Source organism: Diceros bicornis, chromosome 25, assembly GCF_020826845.1.
Source record: "Diceros bicornis minor isolate mBicDic1 chromosome 25, mDicBic1.mat.cur, whole genome shotgun sequence".
NCBI classification, from domain to species: domain Eukaryota; kingdom Metazoa; phylum Chordata; class Mammalia; order Perissodactyla; family Rhinocerotidae; genus Diceros; species Diceros bicornis.
Window position 1 is genome coordinate 9,195,108 of NC_080764.1, and position 24,288 is coordinate 9,219,395.

General features: G+C 43.6%; 1 protein-coding gene across 5 annotated transcripts in view; it reads right to left on the reverse strand.

The window, feature by feature from the left end:
• Positions 1-15,372: 15,372 nt before the first annotated feature.
• Positions 15,373-24,288, reverse strand: part of EP300 (E1A binding protein p300) — a 77,331-nt gene continuing 68,415 nt past the window's right edge. For all 5 annotated transcript variants that reach the window (XM_058568293.1, XM_058568292.1, XM_058568290.1 and 2 more), the window contains 4 exons: positions 23,319-23,483; positions 22,095-22,256; positions 18,933-19,214; positions 15,373-18,656 (listed from right to left, as the gene is read on the reverse strand). In XM_058568293.1, the coding sequence (XP_058424276.1) occupies positions 16,455-18,656; positions 18,933-19,214; positions 22,095-22,256; positions 23,319-23,483 (2,811 nt within the window). In that variant the 3' untranslated portion in view covers positions 15,373-16,454. The remainder of the gene's footprint in view (positions 18,657-18,932; positions 19,215-22,094; positions 22,257-23,318; positions 23,484-24,288) is intronic.

Consider the following 24,288-nt stretch of genomic DNA (forward strand, 5'->3'; position numbering starts at 1 on the left):
TTTAGATTCCACATATAAGTGAGATCATACGGTACATTTTTTTGTCTGACTTATTTCACTTGGCATAATTGCCCTCAAAGTCCATCCATGTTGTTGCAGATGACAGGATTTCCTTCTTTTTATGGCTGAATATTCCATTGTGTATATAATGGAATAATAATATTATATACATATTATATTATATACATATTATAATAATATTATATAATAATATTATTATATAATAACATTCCATTGTGTATATATACCACTTTTTTTTTTTTAAGATTTTATTTATTTTTTATTTTTTCCCCCCAAAGCCCCAGTGGATAGTTGTATGTCGTAGCTGCACATCCTTCTAGTTGCTGTATGTGGGACTCGGCCTCAGGATGAACGGAGAAGTGGTGCCTCGATCGATGCGCACCCGGGATCCGAACCCGGGCCACCAGGATCGCAGCGCGCGCACTTAACCACCAAGCCACAGGGCCGGCCCTATACCACATTTTTTAATCCATTCATCCATTGATGAATGGACATTTAGGTTGTTTCCTTGTTTTGGCTATTGTAAATAATGCTGCAGTGAGCACAGGGATGCAGATATCTTTTTGAGTTAGTGTTTTCATTTCCTTCAGATAAATACCCAAAAGTGGAATTGCTGGATCATATGGTAGTTCTATTTTCAATTTTTTGAGGAACCACCATACTGTTTTCCACAGTAGCTGTACCAGTTTACATTCCCACCAATAATGCACAAGGGTTCCCTTTTTCCACGTCCTTGCCAGTGCTTGTTATTCTTGCCTTTTTGATAATAGCCATTCTAATAGGTGTCAGGTAATATCTCATTTTGGTTTTGATTTGCATTTTCCTGATTATTGTGATGTTGAGCACTTTTCATCTACCTGTTGTCCATATGTATGTCTTCTTTGGAAAAATGTCTATTCAAATCCTCTGCCCTTTTTTTTTTTTTTTTTAGGAAGATTAGCCCTGAGCTAACATCTGTTGCCAATCCTCCTCTTTTTTGCTGAGGAAGATTGGCCCTGGGCTAACATCCATGCCCATCTTCCTCTATTTTATATGAGGTGCCACCACAGCGTGGCTTGATAAGTGGTGCATAGGTCTGTGCCCGGGATCCGAACCTGTGAACCCCGGATTGCCAAAGCTGAGCGCAAGAATTTAACCACTATGCCACCGGGCTGGCCCCCTCTGCCTGTTTTTTAATTGGATAGTTTTTTTTTTGCTCTTGTGTTGTATGACTTCTTTATATATTTTGGCTATTAATCTCTTATCAGAATATGTGATTTGCAAATATTTTCTCCCATTCAGTAAGCTGTCTTCATTTTGGTGATGGTTTCCTTCGCTGTGCAGAAACTTTTTAGTTTGATGTAGTCCCACTTGTTTATTTTCACTTTCTGTTATGCTTGTTTGTGTTTTTTGGATACCATTTTTTGTTGTGTATGTGATTTACAGATATTTTCTCCTAGTCTATGGCTTGTCTTTTCATTCTTTTTGCAAAGCAAAAGTTTTAAATCTTGATAAAGTCCAATTTATCATTTTTTTGAGACCTGTTTATAGAGTCTTATCTAAGAATTCTTTGCCTAACCCAAAGTCACAAAGATTTTCTCCTATGTTTTCTTCTATGAGTTTTATAGTTTTATGGTTTACATTTAAGTCTATGATCCATTTTGAGTTAATTTTTGTATTTGATCTTAGGTATAGGTTGAGGTGTTTTTGTTTTTGTTTTTTTTTGCTTATGGATGTCCAAATGTTTCAGTACAATTTTTCAAAAAGACTATACTTTCTTCACTGGATGGCCCTTTGTGAAAAATCAGTTGACCATATTTGTGTGGATCTGTTTCTGGACTCTCTGCTCTGTTCCCTTGATCTATGTGTCTATTCTTTCTCCAAAACCACACTGTCTTGATTACTGTGAGTCTTATAGAGAGTCTTAACATCAGGTAGTGTGAGTCCTCCAGTTTTATTTTTTTTTTCAAGATTGTTGACTACTCTAGTTGCTTTATGTTTCCACATACACTTTATAATCAGCTTGTCTATGTCTACAGAAAATACTGCTGGAATAATCATTGGGATTGTGTTAAATCTACAGATCAATTTGGAGAGAATTGACATTCTAACTATATTGAGTCTTCCAATCCATGAACATGGCATTTCTCTCCATTTATTTAGGTCTTCTTCGATTTCTTTCATTGGTGTTTTGTACTTGGCAGCACAAAGATCCTGCATACGTTTTATTAGATTTATACCTAGATGTTTTTCCTCCTCTTGTTTCTTGTCCTCCTTCTTTTTGAGATATTGTAAATGGTCCTGTAAAAAAATTATAGTTTTTAAAAAATGTTTAACTGCTAATTCTAACATTGGAGTGGTCTGTGTGTCTATTTCTATTGCCTGGTAATTCTCTGGGAAATAGATCATATTTTCCTGTTTTTTTTTGTATGTCTAATAATATTTAATTGTATACTGGACATTATGGATGATGGGTTGTAGTGACTCTGGATGGATTGAGTTATGTTTTAGTGGGCGGTTTAACTTTGATTTTATGGTGGCTTGGTTTTAGGATTCGTTGGGGCAGTCTACCTTGGTTTTACCCTTAATGTTAAGATGAATCCCGGGCCGGCCCCGTGGCTTAGCGGTTGAGTGCGCGCGCTCCGCTGCTGGTGGCCTGGGTTCGGATCCCAGGCGCGCACTGACGCACCGCTTCTCTGGCCATGCTGAGGCCGCGTCCCACATACAGCAACTAGAAGGATGTGCAGCTATGACGTACAACTATCTACTGGGGCTTTGGGGGGAAAATAAATAAATAAAAAAATCTTAAAGATGAATCCCTTAGTCCTGAGATGTCCTCGTTTGTCTTCAAGTGTGGCTCTTCTGGGGTGTCAGTAGAAAGTCAAAGTGTTTACTGAGCCTCTGTAACCTGGCAGGACTCAGGCTCCAAATGTGTGTTCCCCTGCAGTGGGAGGCTGCTGAACCCTCTGGTTGGCCCTTTCAGCCTTCCCATGGGTGCCTTGGAGTCTCACCCACTGAGTGTGCAGCTCAGGAACCAGCCAGCGCCTAGAAGGGAGCTCATTCACAGACTCTGGGGCTTCCTTCTGTGGTTCCCTCCTTTATAGGATTCTCACCCCCTCGATTTCTACTTTGGTAGCCCCAGACTCTGACCTCTGACTGCTCAGGCCATTAGGATGGCGTCTTTCAGCTCAAGCTCTCTCCCCTGCCTGCTCCAAGGACTGGGAGTGCTCTCCCAGTGGGGGCAACCTTAGAAAGGTGGATCTCACCCAGTGGTGGTCTCTTTTTAAAAGGGTAGAGTCCTCTCCATTTTGCATGCTTTTTGTCCCTCTTCACTGTCTTCAAATAGTTAAAAAAAATTGTATATATATATATATATATATATATATATATAAAGTACACTGCTGTTACTAACAGCTGGAACATTCACTTATGTTTAATCTTATAATTGTGAATCTTTATAAAGCATCTCATATCTTTTTGGAGATGAGATAGGGTACAAATTTAAAAATAAACATACACTATGACACGTGCTCTCCTGCTGATGGAGATCATTATAGACACTCTGATGGCATCTTCTAAAGGAGGGTTCACTGTGTGCTCATCTTCATGCAGCTGTGATTCCAGCCCTCTTCCACATTCCTGTTTTTTGGCATGGGTCACTATGTCCTTCCCCATTGCAGTCTGATTTCTCTTCCTCGTGTGCACGTCAGCCTGGGAATGGTGTGCAAGCCACAGCTCAGGTTCTCTTTGCATTAAAATGCCCTTGACTTTGAAATACCCATAGTCTGCTTAGTTCTCTCTCTCCAGTTACCTTTCAGCCACTTACTCTTCTTCCCTGGTTCTTGGACTCTTTTCCTCCTCTCAGCAGGGCATCCCCAGAGCATGGTTCCCTTCCCATTCCTTCTACTGTTTTCTTATTATTCCCTGAGAACTTCTTTACTGGGACTCAAAAGATGCTTAGGCCAGGGCCAGCCTGCTGGCGTAGTGGTTACGTTCGCACACTCTGCTTTGGCGGCCCAGGGTTTGTGGGTTTGGATCCCAGGTGTGGACCTACACACCACTTGTCAAGCCATGCTGTGGTGCTGTCCATACACAAAGTAGAGGAAGATTGGCAACAGATGTTAGCTCAGGGCCAATCTTCCTCACCAAAAAAAAAAAAAAAAAGATGCTTAAGCTATAACCCAGTAAGTAGTTGAAATGCAGGTACAGGATCTTGTCCTAACTCACTTCCTGCAGCGTGACACACCAATCAGATGTGTATACTCTCTCCGTTTCTGTTCTTCCCCGAGGGGACACTGCCTGCATCAAGTCAGCCTGTGATCTACTCTGTTCTTCCTGCTCCCTGAGCTCTGTTTCTGTTTGTTATTACTATGTTCCATAGTCTTCTCTCTTTATTCCATGTCATCTTAGTATTCCAGCACTCAGGGCCACATGAGTTCACATTCCTGACCTGATTTTCTTCCCAGGGGAATATCAGTGTATCTACTTGTTCCTGTAATAACTTTGCCTACAAAGGCACAGATCAAAATACCATCCACACTGAATCCCAGAGGAGTATGTGGCTTCCTAGTCCCTAATTACGTGCTTTATGCCGTCCTCACCTCTGCAAAAGCTCTGATACTGGTGGAGTGATGCCCCAGCCGGTGAGGACCCCTCCCTACACAGATGGACACGTCCGCAGGCTGCCACCAGCTCCGAGGCTTCCAGACAGCCCTGCCCTCCTGGTATGAAAGGAGAAGCTGAGGGGCATGCTATTGTACACAGTGTCCTCTACTCCTTAGCACCGCTCTGAGAGGTGAGCCTCTTGTTCCAGATGAGGGCACTGTGCACAGAGGATTTTGTGTAATTCCACCACTAGTTCCCTATGTAACCTTGGGCAAGTTCTTTTTTTTTTTTTTTTTGTGAGGAAGACCGGCCCTGAGCTAACATCTGTTGCCAGTCCTCTTCCTTTTTTTTTTTTTTCCCTTTTTCTCCCCAAAGCCCCAGTAGATAGTTGTGTGTCATAATTGCACATCCTTCTAGTTGCTGTATGTGGGACGCGGCCTCAGCATGGCCCGACAAGCAGTGCATCAGTGCGCACCCGGTATTCGAACCCGCGCTGCCAGCAGCAGAGTGTGCCCTCAACTGCTAAGCCACGGGGCCGGCCCCTGGGCAAGTTCTTTAATCTTCCTGCTTCTCAATTTTCTCATGAGTAAAACTGGAGTAATAATAGCACTTACCTCGCTGGGACTTTGTGAGTCCTAAATGAAGTGACATCTGTAAAGGGCTCAGGAGTGCCTGGCAGGGAGCAAGTTCTCACGAACTTTTAGCTATAACTGTTGTTATTGACCAAAATCACACAGCCAGTGGGTCGCGGCACCAGGACTTCTGCCAGTCAACAGGATTGAAACAATAAACAAATAGGAGAAAGTCCGGTTAGTGACAAGGGTCCTGGCGAGCATGAAAACAGGGCGGTGTGCTGGAGGACAGCAGTGTGGTACTTCACCCCGAGCTGGAGGACCTCCCTGAGGAGGTGATCCTTTAGCTGAGAGCTGCGTGATCAGAAGGAGCTCATCACGCGATGGTCGGGGGCAAGGCAGGGCCAGCTAGAGTGTGCATGCCTGAGGTGGAGTGAGCGTGTGCCGGGCACAGGCCCAGAAGGCAAGCCAGCATGGCACAGGGGTGTGTGGGTGAGCAGGAACGTGGTACCGCATGCAGTGGGGACAGTGTGTGACCAGGAGCCCAAATGTGCTGTGAGAAGTGCTCTGTTAGTTGAAGGGAAAAGAGTCTTTGTGGGCCAGTGGTCAGGGCAGCTTCCTGGAAGAGGAGAGCTTTGAGCCACCATTGGGTGGCTCATGCTTCCTGCATGTCCCTGGTCTGCGCTAAGCGCCATGGATGGTTGCAGTTTGAACTGGAAAGGAGATGTGCAGAAAAGCTGGGGAGTTACCTGGGAAAGGCCAGCTGGCCCCCAGACAGCTTCCCATCAGGGGACACTCATCACCTTAGCAAGCCAGCTGTAGTCCTCGGCCTGGATCTCCACCTGCAGGCTCAGAAACCTGACTCAGCACAATGAGGGCCCTTCCTGTTCTTAGGGCCCCGCACGCGATAGGCAAGGGTGCAGAGGCTGATGGAACGAATGCCACCCTATGAATTTACATGGAAAAATAGAGAACTGATTCAACGTACTTTTCCGGGAGCCAGACCAAATGGGACACCAGGTTATCATTAGCCTGTTGCTGGGACTTCCAGGAATCGCGCAGTGGGAGTTAGTTGGTAGTGAGTGTCATTAAGCTCTAAGAGCCTGAAGACTCATCGGCATGTCTGGGCTGACCCTTCGCCAGGCCTGCGAGGTGTGTTAGAGCCAGCACTGTCTTCTCTTGGTGCAGCAGTGTGGGTATATCTGACCATCCTTTTTCTCTGTTGCCTCATTGACTGGCCCTTCTTCTGATGTGTTAACAACATGAGTCAGGACGTCAATGTAGACTTGGGAACTGTTCTGTTTCTTTGTGGTGACTTTGTATCTTTGAGCTGATTCGTTAGAGGACACCCAGTTTCACATTTCCATTTTTTCTCCTGAGTGGTGGGGAGAACCTTGTTTCCCTCGTGTAGTGACAGAGACCTCCCAAGAACCCCAGTTTATTCACTTGTAATATGAGGAGGATCATCCTCACTTCAGGGAGAGCTAGAACTGTACTAATACAGTAGCCACTAGCCACATAGAGCTATTTAAATTTAAATTAATTAAATTAAGCAAAAATTCATTAGCCGCCTTTCAAGTCCTCAGGAGCCACATGTGACATCAGACAGTGCAGATCTAGGACGTTTCCACCATCACAGAATATCGTATCTAGAGAGTTCAATGAAACACAGTACATGGCGCAGAGTTCAGCAAGTGGTTGCTGGGATTGGTGGCCTGGCGGTGGGAAAGGCTAGAGAAGATGTGGCCTCTGGCCAGGAGGTTTGCTAAGTGAGATAAGATGAGACATGTCTTTATGAATCGACCCACAATAAGATCATAGTAGACCAGAGGGGCCTATGTGAGTTGAAAGATTCCTTCTAGGCTCGCTGAAGCTTGAGGAGGACAGAGAAGGGACTGAGAAGGTGTGCTGGAGGCTGGGGTAGGGGTAGGCTCCATGGAGAAACTGAATCTTAAGCTGGGCCTTGCTTTAGTTCTTTAAGAAGGAAACCATCCAGACTTCTCCTGTCACCTACTCCTCTTCCTTTGTTGCTCCTTCTAACCAGGATTTTTCCTGGAATTCATCAGCTACAAGGAAAAATTAGAACCCAAAGTTCTAAATCCCCTTGAATGCCCTTGGAGATGTTCTCTGCACTCCCGCTAACTAGGGGAGGAAGAAGAAGCAGGGTTGCTCTAAAGAGCATCAGGGTTCTCTAGAGCCGTTTGTGCAATCATTCTCCTGTTTCCATGACAACTGCTTGACCAGGCCAACACTCTGTAATGTCTCATACAAGAATTTTCAGTTGTTCATAAAATACAACAGGAAGAAAAAAATCACAGGAATATTCGGAGAGAATGAATTGAAGATGATGTGAATGTATGCGTATGGGTGTGCAGTATTAAGTAGAAACCAGGGGGCCCAAGAGCTTGCTTTTTTCCTTCCTTCATGTAGCCATTTATTCTTTCATTCATCCATCCATTTATTTAACATTTATTGAGCAACTACTCTGTGCCAAGCACTGTGCTCTAGGCTCTGGAGGGACAGAGGTGAATGAGACTCTCTAGGCGCTCATGGTTTAGTGGAAGACAGATTCAAATGTAGAAAGTTATAGTACAGTGTGGTGTATACTCACATGCTGGGGTATAGGTAGATGTCGAGTGCTCTAGGAGCATGGAGGGAGGGCCAGGGAATGCTTATGCAGCAGGAACATGAAGCTGGGTCCTGAAGAATAAGTGAGAATTGATCCCCAGGAAATAATGGCCAAGGGCATTCCAGACAGAGGAAGCGTCACGAGCCCAGGGAAGAGAAAATACATCCAGAGTATGTTTTAATGGGAAATAGCGTGATGTTCTGTGGCTTGGAATTGTTGCAAGATGGTGTTGGAAGGAGGTGATAATGGAAAAGGAAGCAAGACTGTATTGTGAATATCATGCTAATTTGGAATTTGGAATCTGACTTATAGGTAAGCTGTGTTCTAGAAAGTTTTTAATCAAGAGAGTGATGAAGGTAATCTGGCTGTGGTTAGGAGTATGCATTGGAGGGAGAAAGGCTGGAGATTGGGATACTATTTTGGAAGCTATGACAATAGACTAGGAAAGAGAGTCTCTGAGGGCCTGATCCAGGCTAGTGGGGATGGACAGAAGGGGACAAATTCATGAATGACTTGGGAGATAGAATAGACAAGACTTACATTGGTTGGGGATCACATAGGAGGGAGGAATCTAGGAAGACTCCCTGGTTTCTTACTTGAGCAACTGGGAGTCAGTGGTCATTAAAGGGACCCTAAGCTGTGTTTAGGGAGTAGGTGATGGCCCAGTATAGGACATGTGGAGGTGGAGGAAGATAGTATATTCGAGGTAGAGCTGTTTGCCCTGCCTTTGGGAAGAGTGTGGGCCTGAGGCTTAGGGGACAGATCTGGGCCCAAGATAAAGGTTATCAGGTAAAACTGGAAGTGGAGGAGGTCAGCCAGAGTATGTTGAGAGAGCAGCAGAAATCTGAAAAATACCAATATTTGAGGAATTGGCCAAAATTGTGAAACCTGTCTGGGAAAGAGTTTAAGGAGTATGGTTGGTGAAGGAGGAGGAAAATCAGGAGAGATGGTATTAGGAAGTCAAAGAAAGAGTATGTGTTAGAAGGAAGGAGTGAGCAACAACATCATGTCTTGCAGAAAAGTCTAAGGAAATAAGGAAGAAAGAAAGTCAATTAAATTTCTGTTTAATTAACTTTATTTCAATATAATGCATATACAATAAAATGCATCCATTTTAAATACAATTCGATGATTAACCACCACCACAAACAAGAAATAGGATATTTCCACCATCCCAAAGAGTACCCTCATAACTCTTTGCAGTCAACCCCTCTCCACCTGACTGTTCTGGCCCTAGGCAACCACTGTTCTGATTTTTGCTACTAATAGATGATCAGCTTTGTCTTTTCAAGAATTCCACATAAATGGAATCATACAGTATATACTTTTATATCTGGCTTTTTTCACTCAGCATGAAGTTTTTTGAGATGCCCCCATGTTGTTGCATGTATTGGGTTATTTCTTTTTATTGCTGAGTAGTATTCCAGTGTATGGATATCCATTCACATAGGGACAGACATTTACGTTGTTTCCAGTGTGGGGCTGTTATGAATAAAGCTGCTGTGAACATGCATATACAGTTCTTTGTGTGGACAAATATTTAGGGTAAGTACCTAGGAATAGAATTACTGGGTCTTATGGTAAGGGTATGATTGGCTTTATAGAAAACTGTCAAGGGCCGGCCCTGTGGTGCAGTGGTTGAGGTCGGCGTGCTCTGCTTCGGTGGCCCGGGTTCATGGGTCCAGATCCCGGGTGCGGACCTACACCACTCATCAAGCCATGCTGTGGCGGCAACCTACACACAAAATAGAGGAAGATTGGCACAAATGTTAACTCAGGGCCAATCTTTCCCAAGCAAAAAGAGGAGGATTGGCAACAGATGTTAGCTTAGGGCTAGTCTTCCTCACCAAAAACAAAAACAAAAACAAAAACAAAACAAAGCAAAAAGACTGTCAAACTGTTTTCCAAAGTTTGGCATTTTACATGCCAAACAGCAATGTAGGAGAATTCTAGTTGTTCCACGTTCTCACCAACACTTGGTATTGGCAGTCTTTTTAATTTGAGTCACTTCAGTGGGTGTATAATGGTATCTGATTGTGGTTTTAATTTGCATTTCTCTGAAGACTAATCATGTTAAACATTTTTCATTTGCTTGTTAACCATTCACATATTGTATCATGTGAAGTATCTGTTTAAATCTTTTGCCCATTTTCTGATTGGGCTATTTGTCTTCTTTTTAGTAACTTGTAGGAGTTCTTTATCTACTCTAGATGCCAATCTTTTATCAAGTATATCAAATAAATGTATTATGAATATTTTTTCCCAGTTTGTGGGTTGCCTTTTCATTTTCTTAATGGTGTTTTTTGAAGAAAAGTTTTAAATTGTGTTTTAGTCAAGTTAATCAAAGTTTCTTTTATGATTCATGATTATGTCCTATCTAAGAAATCTTTGCCTCCCCAAGTTTGCAAAGATTTTCTACTGTCTTTCCTTCTAGAAGTTTCAATAGTTGTAGCTTTTACTTTTAGGTCTGAATTAATTTTTGAATATGGTTTGATGTATAGATCAAAGTTATTTTTTGTTTTTTGCTTATAACTCTGTTTGTTCCACTACCATTTATTAAAAAGATTATTCTTGGGCCAGCCCCGTGGCTTAGCGGTTAAGTGCGCGCGCTCCACTGCTGGCGGCCCGGGTTCAGATCCCGGGCGCGCACTGACACACCGCTTCTCCTGCCATGCTGAGGCCGCGTCCCACATACAGCAACTAGAAGGATGTGCAGCTATGACATACAACTATCTACTGGGGCTTTGGGGGGAAAAAAAATAAATAAATAAAATCTTTAAAAAAAAAAAAAAAGATTATTCTTTCATATTGAATTTCCTTGGCACCTTTGGAGCAAATCAGTTGTCCGTGAATGTGTGAGTCTTTTTGTGCACTCTCTATTCTGTTCCATTGATCTGCTTGTTCATGCTTACAATAATATCATACTATTTTGATTATTGTAACCTCATAGTAAGTATTGATATCGGGTAGGGTAAGTCCTTGAACTTTGTTTTTCCTTCTCAAAATTGTTTTGGCTATTATATCCTTTGAATTTCCATATAAATTTTATAATCAGCTTGTGAATTAAAAAATAACCCTGGAATTTTTATTGTGATTGCATTGAATCTATAGGTCAACATGGGGAAAATGACATCTTAACAATATTAGGTCTTCCAATCCATGAACATGGTATGTCTCTCCATTTAATTAGGCCTTTTTAATTTCTCTCACTAATGTTTAGTAGTTTTCTGTTTATAGGGCTTTTACTCATTTTGTTAGATTTATTCGCCAATCCTCCTTTTTTGCTGAGGAAGACTGGCCCTGGGCTAACACCCGTGCTCGTCTTCCTCCACTATATATGGGACACTGCCACAGCATGGCTTGACAAGCAGTGTGATGGTGCACGCTCGGATCCGAACCCCGGGCTGCTGCAGCAGAGCATGCACGCTTAACCACTACACCACTGGGCCAGCCTCTTAACAGGATTTTTACAGGGCAAAAGTTTTAAATTTGATGAAGTCCAATAACATATCAATTTTTTTCTTTTATGGATCATGCTTTTGGTGTTATGTCTAAGAATTCTTCAACCAAACCCTGGGTCCTGGAGATTTCCTCTTATGTTATCATATAAAAGTTTTAGAGTTTTATGTTTTACATCTAAATCTATGACCCAATTTGAGTTCATTTTTGTACAAAGGTTTAGCTTGAGGTTCTTTTTCTTTTCTTTTCCCTGTTTTTTTGTTTTTTTTTTTTTGCTTATAGATATCTAGTTACTGCAGCACCCTTGGTTAAAAAGATTAACCTTCCTCTGTTGCATTGTTTGTGAACATTTGTCAAAAATCAGTTGGTTGTACTTGTGTGTGGCTGTTCCTGGGTTCTCTATTCTGTTCCATTGATGTATATGTTTATCCCTCTGCCAATACCACCACAGTCTTGATTAATGTAGATATAAGTCTAAAATCAGGTAGAGTGATTCTTCCCGCTTTATTATTCTTTTTCACAATTGTTTTAGCTATTCTAGTTCCTTTGCCTTTCCATAGCTATCCTGCTAGAGTCCTTTGATGAACAAAAGTTTTCAATTTTGATGAAGTCTAATTTTCTTTTTGGTTGCTTGTGCTTTAGGTGTCATATCTAAGTAACCATTGCCTAATCCAAGGTTATGAAGATATATACCTATGTTTTCTTCTATGATTATTTTTATAGTTTTAGCTCTTATATTTAGGTCTATGATCTATTTTGAGTTAATTTTTATATTTGGTCTGTTAGAGGCCCAACATTATTCTTTTGAATGTGGGTATCTAGTTAACTGTCTCAGCACTATTTGTTGAAAATGCTATTCTTTCTCCATTGAGTTGTTTTGGCAGCCTTATCGAAAATCAATTGACCTTAAATATATGGGTTTATTTCTGGACTCTCTATTCCATTGTCTAATGTCTGTCCTTATGCCACTACGATAGTCTTGACTATTGCAGCTTTGTAGTTTAAGTTTTGAAATTGGGAAGTGAGAATCCTCCAGATTTATACTTGAAGATTGTTTTGGCTATTTTGGCTCCTTTGCATTTCCATAATGTATTTTAGGATCAGCACGTCAATTTCTGCTGCAAAAAAAAAAAAAAAAAAAAAAAGCCAGCAGATATTTTGATAGAGATTGCAGTGGATCTCTAGATCAATTTGGGGCACTTTCTTTTTTTTTTTTTTAAGATTTTATTTATTCCCCCCAAAGCCCCAGTAGATAGTTGTATGTCATAGCTGCACATTCTTCTAGTTGCTGTATGTGGGACGCGACCTCAGCATGGCCAGAGAAGCGGTGTGTCGGTGCGCGCCCGGGATCCGAACCCGGGCCGCCAGCAGCAGAGTGCACACACTTAACCGCTAAGCCACGGGGCCGGCCCTGGGGCACTTTCTTAACAATGTTAGGTCTTCTTGGTCTTCTGAACAAGGTTTTATTTTTTATTTAGGTCTTTAATTTCTTTCAAGGATGTTTTGTAGTTTTCAGTGTACAAGTCTTCCACTTCTTTTGTTAAATTTATTTGTAAACATTTTATTCTTTCTGATGCTTGCCTGTGTGCTCTTTAAACAGGGTGGCCTCATCATGAACAGAACATTCCAGGAAACCATCCGTCTACACATCAGTTTCGTTGGTTGTAAAAGAAGTCTGGGGCGCTTATCTTTATGATTCCCTAGGTTTTTTTTCCCTTTCAGTTTTTAGTGTGTATTTTGAATTTGCTTGGAACAGGCCCCCTGTGCCATATGTATTAGTTAATTTGCAGCCATCATTAGGGCGTCTTAACAGTAAGGGAGACAAAGGATTTGGAGAAGAAAGGAGTCCAACAGAACTTTGCCTTGCTGGTAACTTTTTCCTGGCTGTGTGATCTTGCGTAAGTTAGTTCATCTGCGCTGCAGTTTTCTCATTTGTCAGTTGGGGCTGTTTTTGAGGATTCAGTAAGCTAAGTAAATGAAAGCTCCTGAAATATTGCTAGTCCCCATTGGCCCATTCCCTAGATTGATGTGTTAGAAACAGTCCAGTTGGAAACTTGTGGTGCCTTTTAGCTCTTCCCAACTTTTCACTGTGATAATTTTCAAATACATGGAAACATTGAAATCATCTTCTTGTATTCCTGATTCTGGATTAATCCATATCTTCTCCCTCCTTAGCACTACCTCTGGCCTGGGCAAGGATAGCTTTTTTCCCTCCCCATTTAATTATTTCTGCCCCCACTTCCTCCTTGCGACATTGCAGTGAAAATGTGGTCTACCACTTCAACCCAGCTGTCTTTAGCCAAAGAGACTAAAGCTATCAAAGCTAGGAATTTACTGCTTGAAAATGGGGTAGAATTCTCAATAGTTCCCTTTCGGTAGCTCAGATCAATCCTGAGCCCCTAGTACCAGGGAGCAAAGGAGCAAAATGGGGGTCTTTCTGTAACAGGCATTCACCATCTTCTGTAATCTGGTCTCAGCCAAGTGGATCTGAAGCTGTTTTCCCAACAGGATCTGATTCTTCCCTCTTCTGGGTGGAGTTCCTCTTCACTCCTCGCCACCTTTTCCCATTCATCTCCCCTCCAAAATCCACTTTAAATACCACCCTTTCCAGAAACTTTCCCAATTCCCCTCAGCCAGGTTTCCCCCCTACTTCCTCTACCTGTTTCCTGCTCACACCAATTAACACTTTCTTTTTATCTATTTAAGCATCATTCCATCTTTTCTAGATCTCAAGCTGACTAGCTTGAAGACAGGGCCTCATCCTGTCCACATGTGCTCTGTCCAGCCTGGCACAGAATGTAGGCGCTCCATGTACACCTGCTGGACCACTGACCTGAGGCAGGTGGATGCTTGATCCATTTTCCGAGGTGAGCTCTGATTAACGCTGAGCGTGCAAGTTCACCTCACATTAAGATACTGGTTATTTTTTTTTGCTGAGGAGGATTTGCCCTGAGCTAACATCTGTGCCAGTCCTGCTCTATTTTGTATGTGGGTTGCTGCCACAACACAGCTGAGGAGTGGTGTAGGTCTGCACCTGGGAACCAAACCTGGGTCACTGAAGCAGAGTGTGCTGGTCCTAAGATACTGGGTATTTTTGTTGAGACAATGTAAAATAGTAGAAAGAACAAACAGGAGCTTGAATTAGCTCCTCGAAGAGGGCTTGCTTGCTTTAGCCTTTAGCAGACTATCATACATGGTGTAAAAAGCTCTATAACAAAAACAAGGAAGACCTGCCAAATGATGCTAAAACAGCTAATAGTATTCTCCTAATTTTTCAGTTGTTCATAGCCAATGTAATTCAGTTGGAAGGACCGTAACCTCTCCATTTTTTTTAAAATAATTTTTATTTATTGATTGATTTTTCCCCCAAATCCCGAGTAGATAGTTGTATGTCATAGCTGCACATCCTTCTAGTTGCTGTATGTGGGACGCGGCCTCAGCATGGCCGGAGAAGTGGTGCGTCGGTGCACGCCCGGGATCTGAACCCGGGCTGCCAGCAGCAGAGCTGGCGCACTTAACCACTAAGCCACAGGGCTGGCCCAACCTCTCCATTCTTTTAACACCTAGCACAGAGCGGGACTCACTGTGGTACTCTCTCTCAGCCTTCCAGGTTTTATTTCTACGCAATTTTCCTTTCCTACAACCCTTTCGCCCCACTGACTTCTTGGCGGGCAGTTAGCAAGAACAAAACGTGTACGACAGAGGAACGGCTGCACTGCTGCCCCAGCTTCAGGTACTATCTTTGCAAGTTGTGACAGGCAGACAGGCTCTCTCTCAGGTGCTCAGTCTCATCCCTGTAAGATGAGGGTGATTGGAAGACCATGGGGTCATCCATAGGGGACCATGGAGGAAGGTCCTGTATGCAGCTGTTAAAGGTGAATTAATCAATTCCAGTCAATAAAATTGACACTTAGCTGGGACTTGTAATATTTTTCCCTGAACTTTGGACAAATTTACCACAATCTACTTGTGAATTCACTTTATATAATTAGTTAGGGAGGCTGTAAGCTAGTGCTTGGCTTTTTCCTGAATCCCACGCATCAGGCACTTAAACTGCTGCATTCCAAGACACAGATACGATGGCGAGAAATGAAACAAAGTCGAGTGTCTGTCTCACACAGTTTATTTAACAATAGGTAATAAGAAATCAAATTTAACAGTCTATACAGTGATCCAAAGTTCATATTTATAAGTAATCAACTTTAATTGCATGATTTACAACAGTTGAGGGTTTTTGCTTTCTATTTTCAAGTTTTACAGAAAGTGTGTGTGTGGGGGGCAGGGTGAGGAGGAAGAAAGCAAGCAAAGAAGAAACCCCAGGGACTTTGCATGTTAAAATCATCCCACTGGAATCGTTTCTTACCCTCTTTTTAATTTTTTTCCTTTGTTAGATGTAAAAATAACGAAAAAAATTCTTTCAAGAAACAGAACCACAATATATAATACATCAATTTGGCAGCTGCCCCTGTATATTTTGAAAAAGTCATTTTTCTCTCTACATGTACAAATTATTTTAATACTTGAAGTTTTTACGCTCAGACTTACAGAATAGAAAATTTTCTGGAGCACAAAAGTTGACTTGAAGGGAAGAAGGGGAAATTTTTTTTTTTTTTACATTTTTAAAAGAATGAACATCTTTGCACCCAGAGAAAAAAAACTGGTATTTTAATATATATTTATATATATTTATATATATATAGAATGTAATTTTAAAGTAACATTAACCCCTTTTGTCCTCTGGTTTTAGAAATGTTCTTTTTTAACTCTTCCATAAAGTGAGGAAAATAGGGAAAAATGTCAACCATCTGCACCAGTAAATAATAACTATTAATATTACATATTTTCATTAATTTAAAAAAAATAATAAAACCTATTGGAGGTGCAAGGCAGGAGCATGTGGTGGGCTTCACAGACCTCAGCCTCCTCCCAGTGCACACTTGAACCACACACACAAGGGCAAAAGGCTGGTGGGAACCAGCCATAACAAAAATATATTCTCTGTACTCTGTCATCCCTCAGGTTCATCTTGCATGTTTGCTTTAAACCACAAACAGCTACTGCACAGTTCTTATGTGTTCCAAGGAAAATTGTCTTTTAGGCTAAGAAAGATTCAAAAAAATTGTTTTCAGTACAAAAAGTCTTGTTAAGAGAAAATAATTTTTTTGCTCCCAAAATACTACAAGGTGTCTCTAGTGTATGTCTAGTGTACTCTGTGAGAGGTTTGAATTCAAGTCTGAGTTGTCGGTGCTGAGTCCCAGGTCCGCGGCGCTTGCACCATGGAGGTTTGCCATGCCTGGATTGCTAGCAAGCTGAGAAAGCATCGAATTCTGGTCCGGGCTGGCAAAATGCCCTTGTTCCATGGGGTTCGCCTGGGCAGCTACCAGTCCAGGATGTGGAGAACTGGTCTGTGGGGAAACGTGGTGTGGAGAAGGCTGAGGTTGCATCCTTGGGGAAGGGCTGGAGTGGGGGGGCTGGGACTGCGGCCGTGGAGAAGGGACAGGCTGGGGAGAACGCACTTGATTGGAGAGAGAAGAAGGGATCTGCTGGCCTTGTAGGTGTGGGGACTGAGCCTGGTTTGGGAGCATATGCTGTTGGGGGCTCATGGGGTTGGGCTGAGCAGGGGACCCCATCTGCTGCTGAAGGAGGCGCTGCTGATAGGCCTGCAGACTGGCTCCTGCCTCTGCTCCCAAGGCCTGGGGGAGCTGGCCCATTTGTCCCATGTTCCCTTGCTGCATCTGTTGCATGTGATGCTGCATCCGCTGCTGCTGCTGCTGCTGTTGCTGTGGGGGGTAGCCAACTCCTTGGGGTTGCTGGAACTGGTTATGGTTGGCCATTCCAGGGCCAATTCCCGGCCCTGCTCCCTGCTGCTGCTGCTGCTGCATCATCTGCTGTCGTCTCAAGATGTCTCGGAACTGCGAAGGCATGGTGTTGTGATTCATGTTCATCTGCTGCGCTTGGGGGCTCATCCCCCCCATGGGTGGCTGGAGCTGCTGCTGTGGTTGCTGCTGGGGCAGGCTAGCCCGCTGAACGCCTGCCTGCATGGGATTCATGTTCTGCATGGCTGGATTGGAGTGGACCCCCTGCTGACCTGGCATGGTAGGTGGCTGCAGCCCTGGCTGGCCCTGGGGCATGCCAGGTTGCCCAGGGAGGGGTTGCGAATTAGAGTTGGCATACTTGGCAGCCCGCTGCTTGATGAATGCAGCCAGTAGCTGGGGGTTGGCGTGAAGGATACTAAGCACCTGTTGCTGCTGTAGGGGAGAGCTAGGAGACCTGAGAGTCCGCAAAAGGTTTTGTAAGGCTTGTTGAGACACAGTGCCTGGTTTGAGAGGGCTCACACCTACCTGGCCCAATCCCGGTTGGGGAGCCATGTTCAAGGGCTGACCATGCTGGGCCACTGACATCATGGCTGGCCTTGGCATCCCAGACTGCAGTTGCTGGGACTGAGGCAATCCTCCTTGGGCCCATGGCGGCTGCTGCTGCATCCCTGTGGGCCCCATCCCTGGCTCCAAATGCCCACTGGGACCTCTGGCCATGGGGGGTGGGTTCATACCCATGGGGGCCATTGGAGTCATCTGGGGCATCTGGTGCTGGATTGGCCTTTGAAATATTTGCACATGGGCCATCTGGCGCTGCGTCTCGGCTGCCCTCTGAATCTGCATTGCCATTTCCACTGCTGCAGGTGGGGGCCCTGGAAGGGGTGGCTGAGCAGTCTGAGGAGGGGTTGGAGGGGTCACCGGGCCTGCTGCCTTACCCTGGGACACAGGGCCAGCAGCTTGAGTCCTGGGCAAGTAGGGTGGCATGCTGTTGGGAGGGGTGGGCTGGGGCTGAGAGGGGGGCTGGGGCTGGGGTGTCTGTGGGGTGGTTGGCTGTTGGCCAGTCGGTGTGGTTGGAGTGGCAGGAGTGGGGGAAGGCAGGCCCTGTTGCTGCCCCACCACACCAGTCCGCTGCATGCTGGCCATCCTCCTGCGGAGCATCTGGGCCTGCTGCAGCCGGTGCTGCAGCTGCTGCTGCCGGAGCTTTTGCTTGATGTTTAGGCAGAACGGCACAGGGCACTTGTTCTCCTGGCAGTGCTTGGCATGGTAGCAACACAGGGCAATGAGCTGCTTGCAGATGGGGCACCCTCCATTGGTTTTCCGTTTGCAACCCTTGGTATGCTGCACAACCCGCTTCATCTTCTGGCAAGAGGGCAGGGAGCAGTTGGCATTTCGGCACTGGCAGGCATGGACCAGAGACTGGATGCAGCGCTGGATGCTCAGGCGGCGCGAGTCTCCTGGGCTCTGGGTGGCCGTAGCCTGCTGGTTGTTGCTCTCATCATCTAAGCCGAGACCTAGTTTCTCCATTTTGTGGTCATGGTTTTTAGTGTTATAGCAGGTGATACACAAATCATAATCCTGGGGGATGAAACACAGGTGCAGGTCAACTCTCCAAGATTTAAGTCATTCAAAAGCATTTTACATATTCTGCATGAGCTAAAAAGCCCCTTCTTAGAGAAAGCCTCTTCACCTCTACCACTCAAATATGAGGCTAGCCCCTCTCAGCTTTTTCTATGTCTCACCCCTGGCACTGGAGCCCAGGAAGGTCCCCAGGCCTATCTAACATCTGTTTGCATTGCCTCTCAGGCAGTCGGACCCTACCGCGCTCTCTCCTTCCCCGACCTGGGGGCCTACCTCGCAGACGGTGCAGTGCCAGCGGGTCTCCACGTGGTGCTTGCACTCATTGCAGGTGTAGACAAAGCGGTCCTGGCTCTGGGTGTGCAGCTCCACCAGCATGCACATGGTGGACCACTGGGCTCTTCGGAGTGAAGAGAACTCCAGGTGCTTGTCTCTTGCAAGGGTGAGAAAGGCATCCCGCCCGTCCATCAGATCGCAGGGGATGAGGGGGTCAGGATCCACGATGGGAGGCAAGGAGTTGGCAGCAGGGCCGGCGATGAGACGGATCACAAAGAAGACCTGCAAGAGAGACCATGTCATTCTGACCCTGGAGCAGAGCACCACAAGGCGCTGAATCAGCAGCAGCAGACAGGTGAGTCAGGCCAGATGCCTGGGAGGCTGGTGAACGCTTTAGTGTATTTTACAACCGCATCATCAGGTTAAACGATACCCCCCCCCCCTTTCTCCTGTTTCATGTATTTCTGGTCTCTTCTCTGAGACTGATTACAATGGGCCTAAAATCTACAACTTGCTATCTTTTCTACCTCATTCAGTAATTCCTTCAAAGTAAGAATGGTCTAGGTCAGGTACACACATGCACAGTGGACATTGTGCCTCAAAGTGGTCTACTTTAAGACGCACTCCATGATTTAATCTGAATCTAATCACAAGGAAACAAATTAGACAAATCCAAACTGAGGGACATTCTGCAAAACAATTGGGCTGGACCCTTCAACAAAATGCCCATGTCGTGAAAAAAAATAAGGTTGGGAGCTGAGACATGGCAACTCAACACGACCCACAATCCTTGACTGGAGCCTAAGGACCAGACAGCAGATGGCGGCACTGGGTTAAGTTTCCTGAGTGTGAAACCACAGCGTAGTTGTGCAGAGGACGTCTTCTTTCTTAGAAGGTACTTGCTGAAATAAAGAAAATGTAGCAAAATGTTAACAACTGGTGAATCTAAGTGAAGAGTATGGGAGGGGGTCCTCTATGTAACTTTAAGTTTGAGGAGGAAAAAAAAACTGGTGGGGGTGGGAAAGATAAAAACCCCAAACCTCAGTCCTCGCTGTGGAAGCAACAAAATTTTTGTTCATTGAAGTGTGAAAACACACAATAACCATTAAATCCCATAACCATTAGTGTAAAGGCTGCAACAGAAAGCTGGTATTATGTATGTATTTGAAATTAATTAGTATATAACTATAAACTCTTATTAAACTAATAAAATGTAAAATGGTACCTTCAAGAGATCAGGAACTTGTGAGCAACTGCTGTATTGCCTACTATATTCTACCAGTTTTTTAGAGACTGAAAATCTGGGCAAACTGGCAGTAACAATTGTGATATACTTGGGCAGCAATGTTTGCATAAAACAAGAGTCTTTTAATAAGATACATTTCTAGAAAAAGAACATAGGACAAGAGACCACACACTGAGTAGAGACACATATCAAACAGACGCCTAGAGTTAAAAGCACCAAGGGAGGACTGGGATGTGTTTGACCCTGTAATACTGGGTTTAAGACCGTGACTCAAAGAAAACACTCATAAAGCAAGGAAGAGCATTTTGAAAATGTGATGCACAGGAAAGCACAGAATCTAACAAGTGGGGAATGCCTGGAACAACCCATTCAAAATAGACGCAAATAAAACCATCTGACTCCCTAGGAAGTCTTCACTATGGCCAACCACCCAATACCAACCATCATGATTGATTCCACTGTACGTCATGCTAGATAGCCAGGACAATACTTGAATTTAACCTAAACTGACAACTTTAGACTCTAATTCCTAACAGGTGACTACTACCTATGTCTTCTTCAGATTAAACGAAGTCATAGAATGTGTCCACAATTTAAGTTGAACCTATTACAAAATAGGTAAAACCCTTTACCCTGAGGGCGTTTCCCAACTGCTCTGTTACACTAGAATTTTGTGATACTAAATATTGCTTGAAATAGCTAATAATTATTAATTGTTGATAATTATCTAAGTGAGGCACTCACTAGAACTAAGGAATCTTTCCATTTCACGAGCATGGCTAATGGTATTAGGCCTCTCTCATCTTAGGCTATCCTGTTGACCATAGTTCTTTAATCTTAAATAAAAAAGGAGTTGGGGTAGAGGAGTGATGTGGGGGGAAAGATGCTTTGAACAGCTTTATAGGTGAAGCACCATTATAATAAATACCTCTCTAAAGAAGGGTTCTGGGGGCCGGCCCAGTGGCACAAGCAGTTAAGTGCGCGCGCTCCGCTGCGGCGGCCCAGGGTTCGTTGGTTTGGATCCCAGGCGCGCACCAACGCACTGTTTGGCAAGCCATGCTGTGGTGGCATCCCATATAAAGTGGAGGAAGATGGGCACGGATATTAGCCCAGGGCTAGTCTTCCTCCGCAAAAAAAGAGGATGATTGGCAGATGTTAGCACAGGGCTGATCTCCTCACCAAAAAAAAAAAAAAGAAGGGTTCTGCATAACTGTTTCTCTCCCAAAGACTGCTTAATCAATTTGGTTGTAATAAAAAAACAACAACAACAAAAAACTGACATGAATTACCCTTCAAGACTCCTCACCTTACCAATGATGATGCTGAAGGGAAAAAAAACTCCAACACATCCAGTTACATTCCCAAACTACCTACAACAAATGGGCAATTTGAATAACAAAATAATTCAAAGTTTTAACTCCTCTGAGAAGGGGCTACAAGTGCACAGTGTATGAAAGTTGAACTTTCCTTTAGTTCTCTCCACTTCCCAATTCACTTTCAGAAAGGCAGTCAACATTTTTATTCATTTGTTTTGCCAAAGTTCCATTACAGACAAACTGGAATGCCCAATGGAGTTCTAAGGAGCTTGGTTTAAAACAAAAGAACAAAAATATCCAATAAGCCCATCTCCTTAACAACAGACAGAGGTACAAACATAAGGAGATTACAAACAGGGTTAGACTCACTATGCTTATCCTTTTAAAACAAGACACAATCCAACACCATCTAGATTTATAACACAGCTGCAAATCAAAGAAACCTTATTATTGCCTGTTCTTACCACCCAGTCTAGCCATCCTCTTTTCTTTCTTCTGAATTTCAAGTGGCCTGGTGTTCCTGTCACACATGCCAAACACGGTGGGCAGTGTTTCAGAAACCTTGCCCTGTTTCCCCCAAACGTGGTGGCTGCATCTTACCTCTTTATGTTTCTCCATGGTGGCGTACAGCTTCTGCGAGAGGTCATTGGAGACATTAGGCATGCCTGGCTTCTTCTTGTTGCCCCTACTCAGGCTGCTCTTGTTTTTGCTAGTTTTCTTATTATTCTTCTTTTTAGCATTTTTGCTGTCACCCTTTGTCACCTGTAGGTTAGCACAAAGGGGATAAGAAAATGTTAAGTTTTTGTTAAGAAGTGATCTGAATGATACTAATGGTAGCAAGACTTTCCTTTCTTTGAACCCAGAGATCATAATCTTATGCCTTTCACCAGCTGCTCTCTTCACTCACTCTTTTTTACAATAAACTAATGTTACTAATGTTTGTGCACTGATTTTCTCCCAGTGAAGAATCCCTGCACTAAAACCCTTCATTAAGACAATGGCAGCCTTAGCTTTTTGACTAAAAGAGCTTGGACTGATCCATCCTATCCCAGATTTGAGGCTAGGAAACGGTGAGTGGCAATGTGGGGTAGTGAATAGTGCAGGCAATTGGGGAGCCAAAGACCACGGCTTCATTTCCTTCCACTCGTTCTAGAATTTTGAGTCTACTATAAAAACAACCACCACCTTTAAAAATGGTCAATCAATGAAATGAAACTACTAGGCTGTAACAAGTTCTTTAACAGACTATTTAAAAGTGACTTTAACAGGTCAGACTCACTGAGGGCAATTCTAGATACGCTATGGGGAAATAACTGACCAGGAAAAGCTCCTCAGATGATTCTCCTACAAAGCCAGGTTCTGTATGGGGGACTGCAAAACTCAGGCCCAGGTCTGTTTTTGTATGGCTAAGAATAGTTTTTACATTTATAAAATGTTACCAAAAAAAAAAAAAAAGCGCTGGAGACAATATATGGCCTGCAAGGCCCAAAATATTCATAATTTGGACCTTCACAGAAAGTAAAGCTTACCAACCCCTTTGCTCTATATAGGTAATTTTCTATCAGTTTTTCAGGGTTTCCTTTCTTCTGTTTCCATTACTGGAAATCCAAGATTCCATTTAAAAAGGGGGTCTGATGCTAAAAAGGTTTAAAACCACGGAAACAGAACCATAGTAACTTATCTAAGTCAATATTTCTTGTCCAATTTAAAGAGCTTTTTCACATCTCAAAGCTTTAAGACCAAGCTGAAAGTTTCAGCTCACTTCTGGCTTATACATGAGAATCAAAGCAGAAGCTGGAAAGGAAAATGCAAAAAAGCCCTTACATCTGTGCTTTCATTGCTGGTGTTCTCCTCTCGCTTTCTCTCTTCCTCCTCCTGTTCCAGTTCCTTAATGCTCTCTTCCAGAACATTGGGCCAGAAATCACCCTCGAAGTAAGGCAATTCCTTCGCACTTGTTAATCGATCTTCAGTAGCTTGTTTAAAAATATCCTGTGAAAATACCCATGTACAAATAGGAATTTATATTGCCTTAAAAAGCATTTATTATACAGAAGCAGTCACAGCTAATGGACATAAGAAACAAGAGGGATTAAAATGTCTTCTGAAAGGGACCAGCCCAGTGGCACAGTGGTTAAGTTCACATGCTCCGCTTCGGTGGCCCAAGGTTCGCAGGTTTGGATCCCTGGCAGGGACCTATGCACCGCTCATCAAGCCATGCTGTGGCGGTGTCCCATATACAAAATAGAGGAAGATGGGCACAGATGTTAGCTCAGGGCCAATCTTCCTCACCCCCCCCCCCAAAAAAAGGTCTTCTGAAAGGTGGTAGAGATTTTGTATCTAAGCTTCATGCCTGGGGAGACAGTTTCATAACAGTGAAAGGGGCTTGTCTGAGGTCAGTATTTCTGGTTTTCTCTTTCCTCTACCCACAAAGACAGGGAGATTACCTAACTTTACATAACCAAGCGGCAAATTATCCTGCTAGGACTAGTGGCGGAGGCATCATCACTCTCACCATGGCCTTTACCACTCCTGATGACAGAACGCAGTGTGATGTGAGGCAGTGCCTGCCTTGCATCCACTCTTGAAATTTCAGCAGCTTCCACTTGAGAAATATGTTCAAAACAACCCAAACTACAAACACTGGAAAGTATATGGCTACAGAATGATTTGCTGTGCTGCTTGGGCAAACATCCAGTTAATGTTTTCCTTCCCATCAGTAAAAACAGGTAAGAAATTTAGTAGTACACGTTTTTATCATGAAATACCCTAGAATTATGAATGGCTATTAAGAATA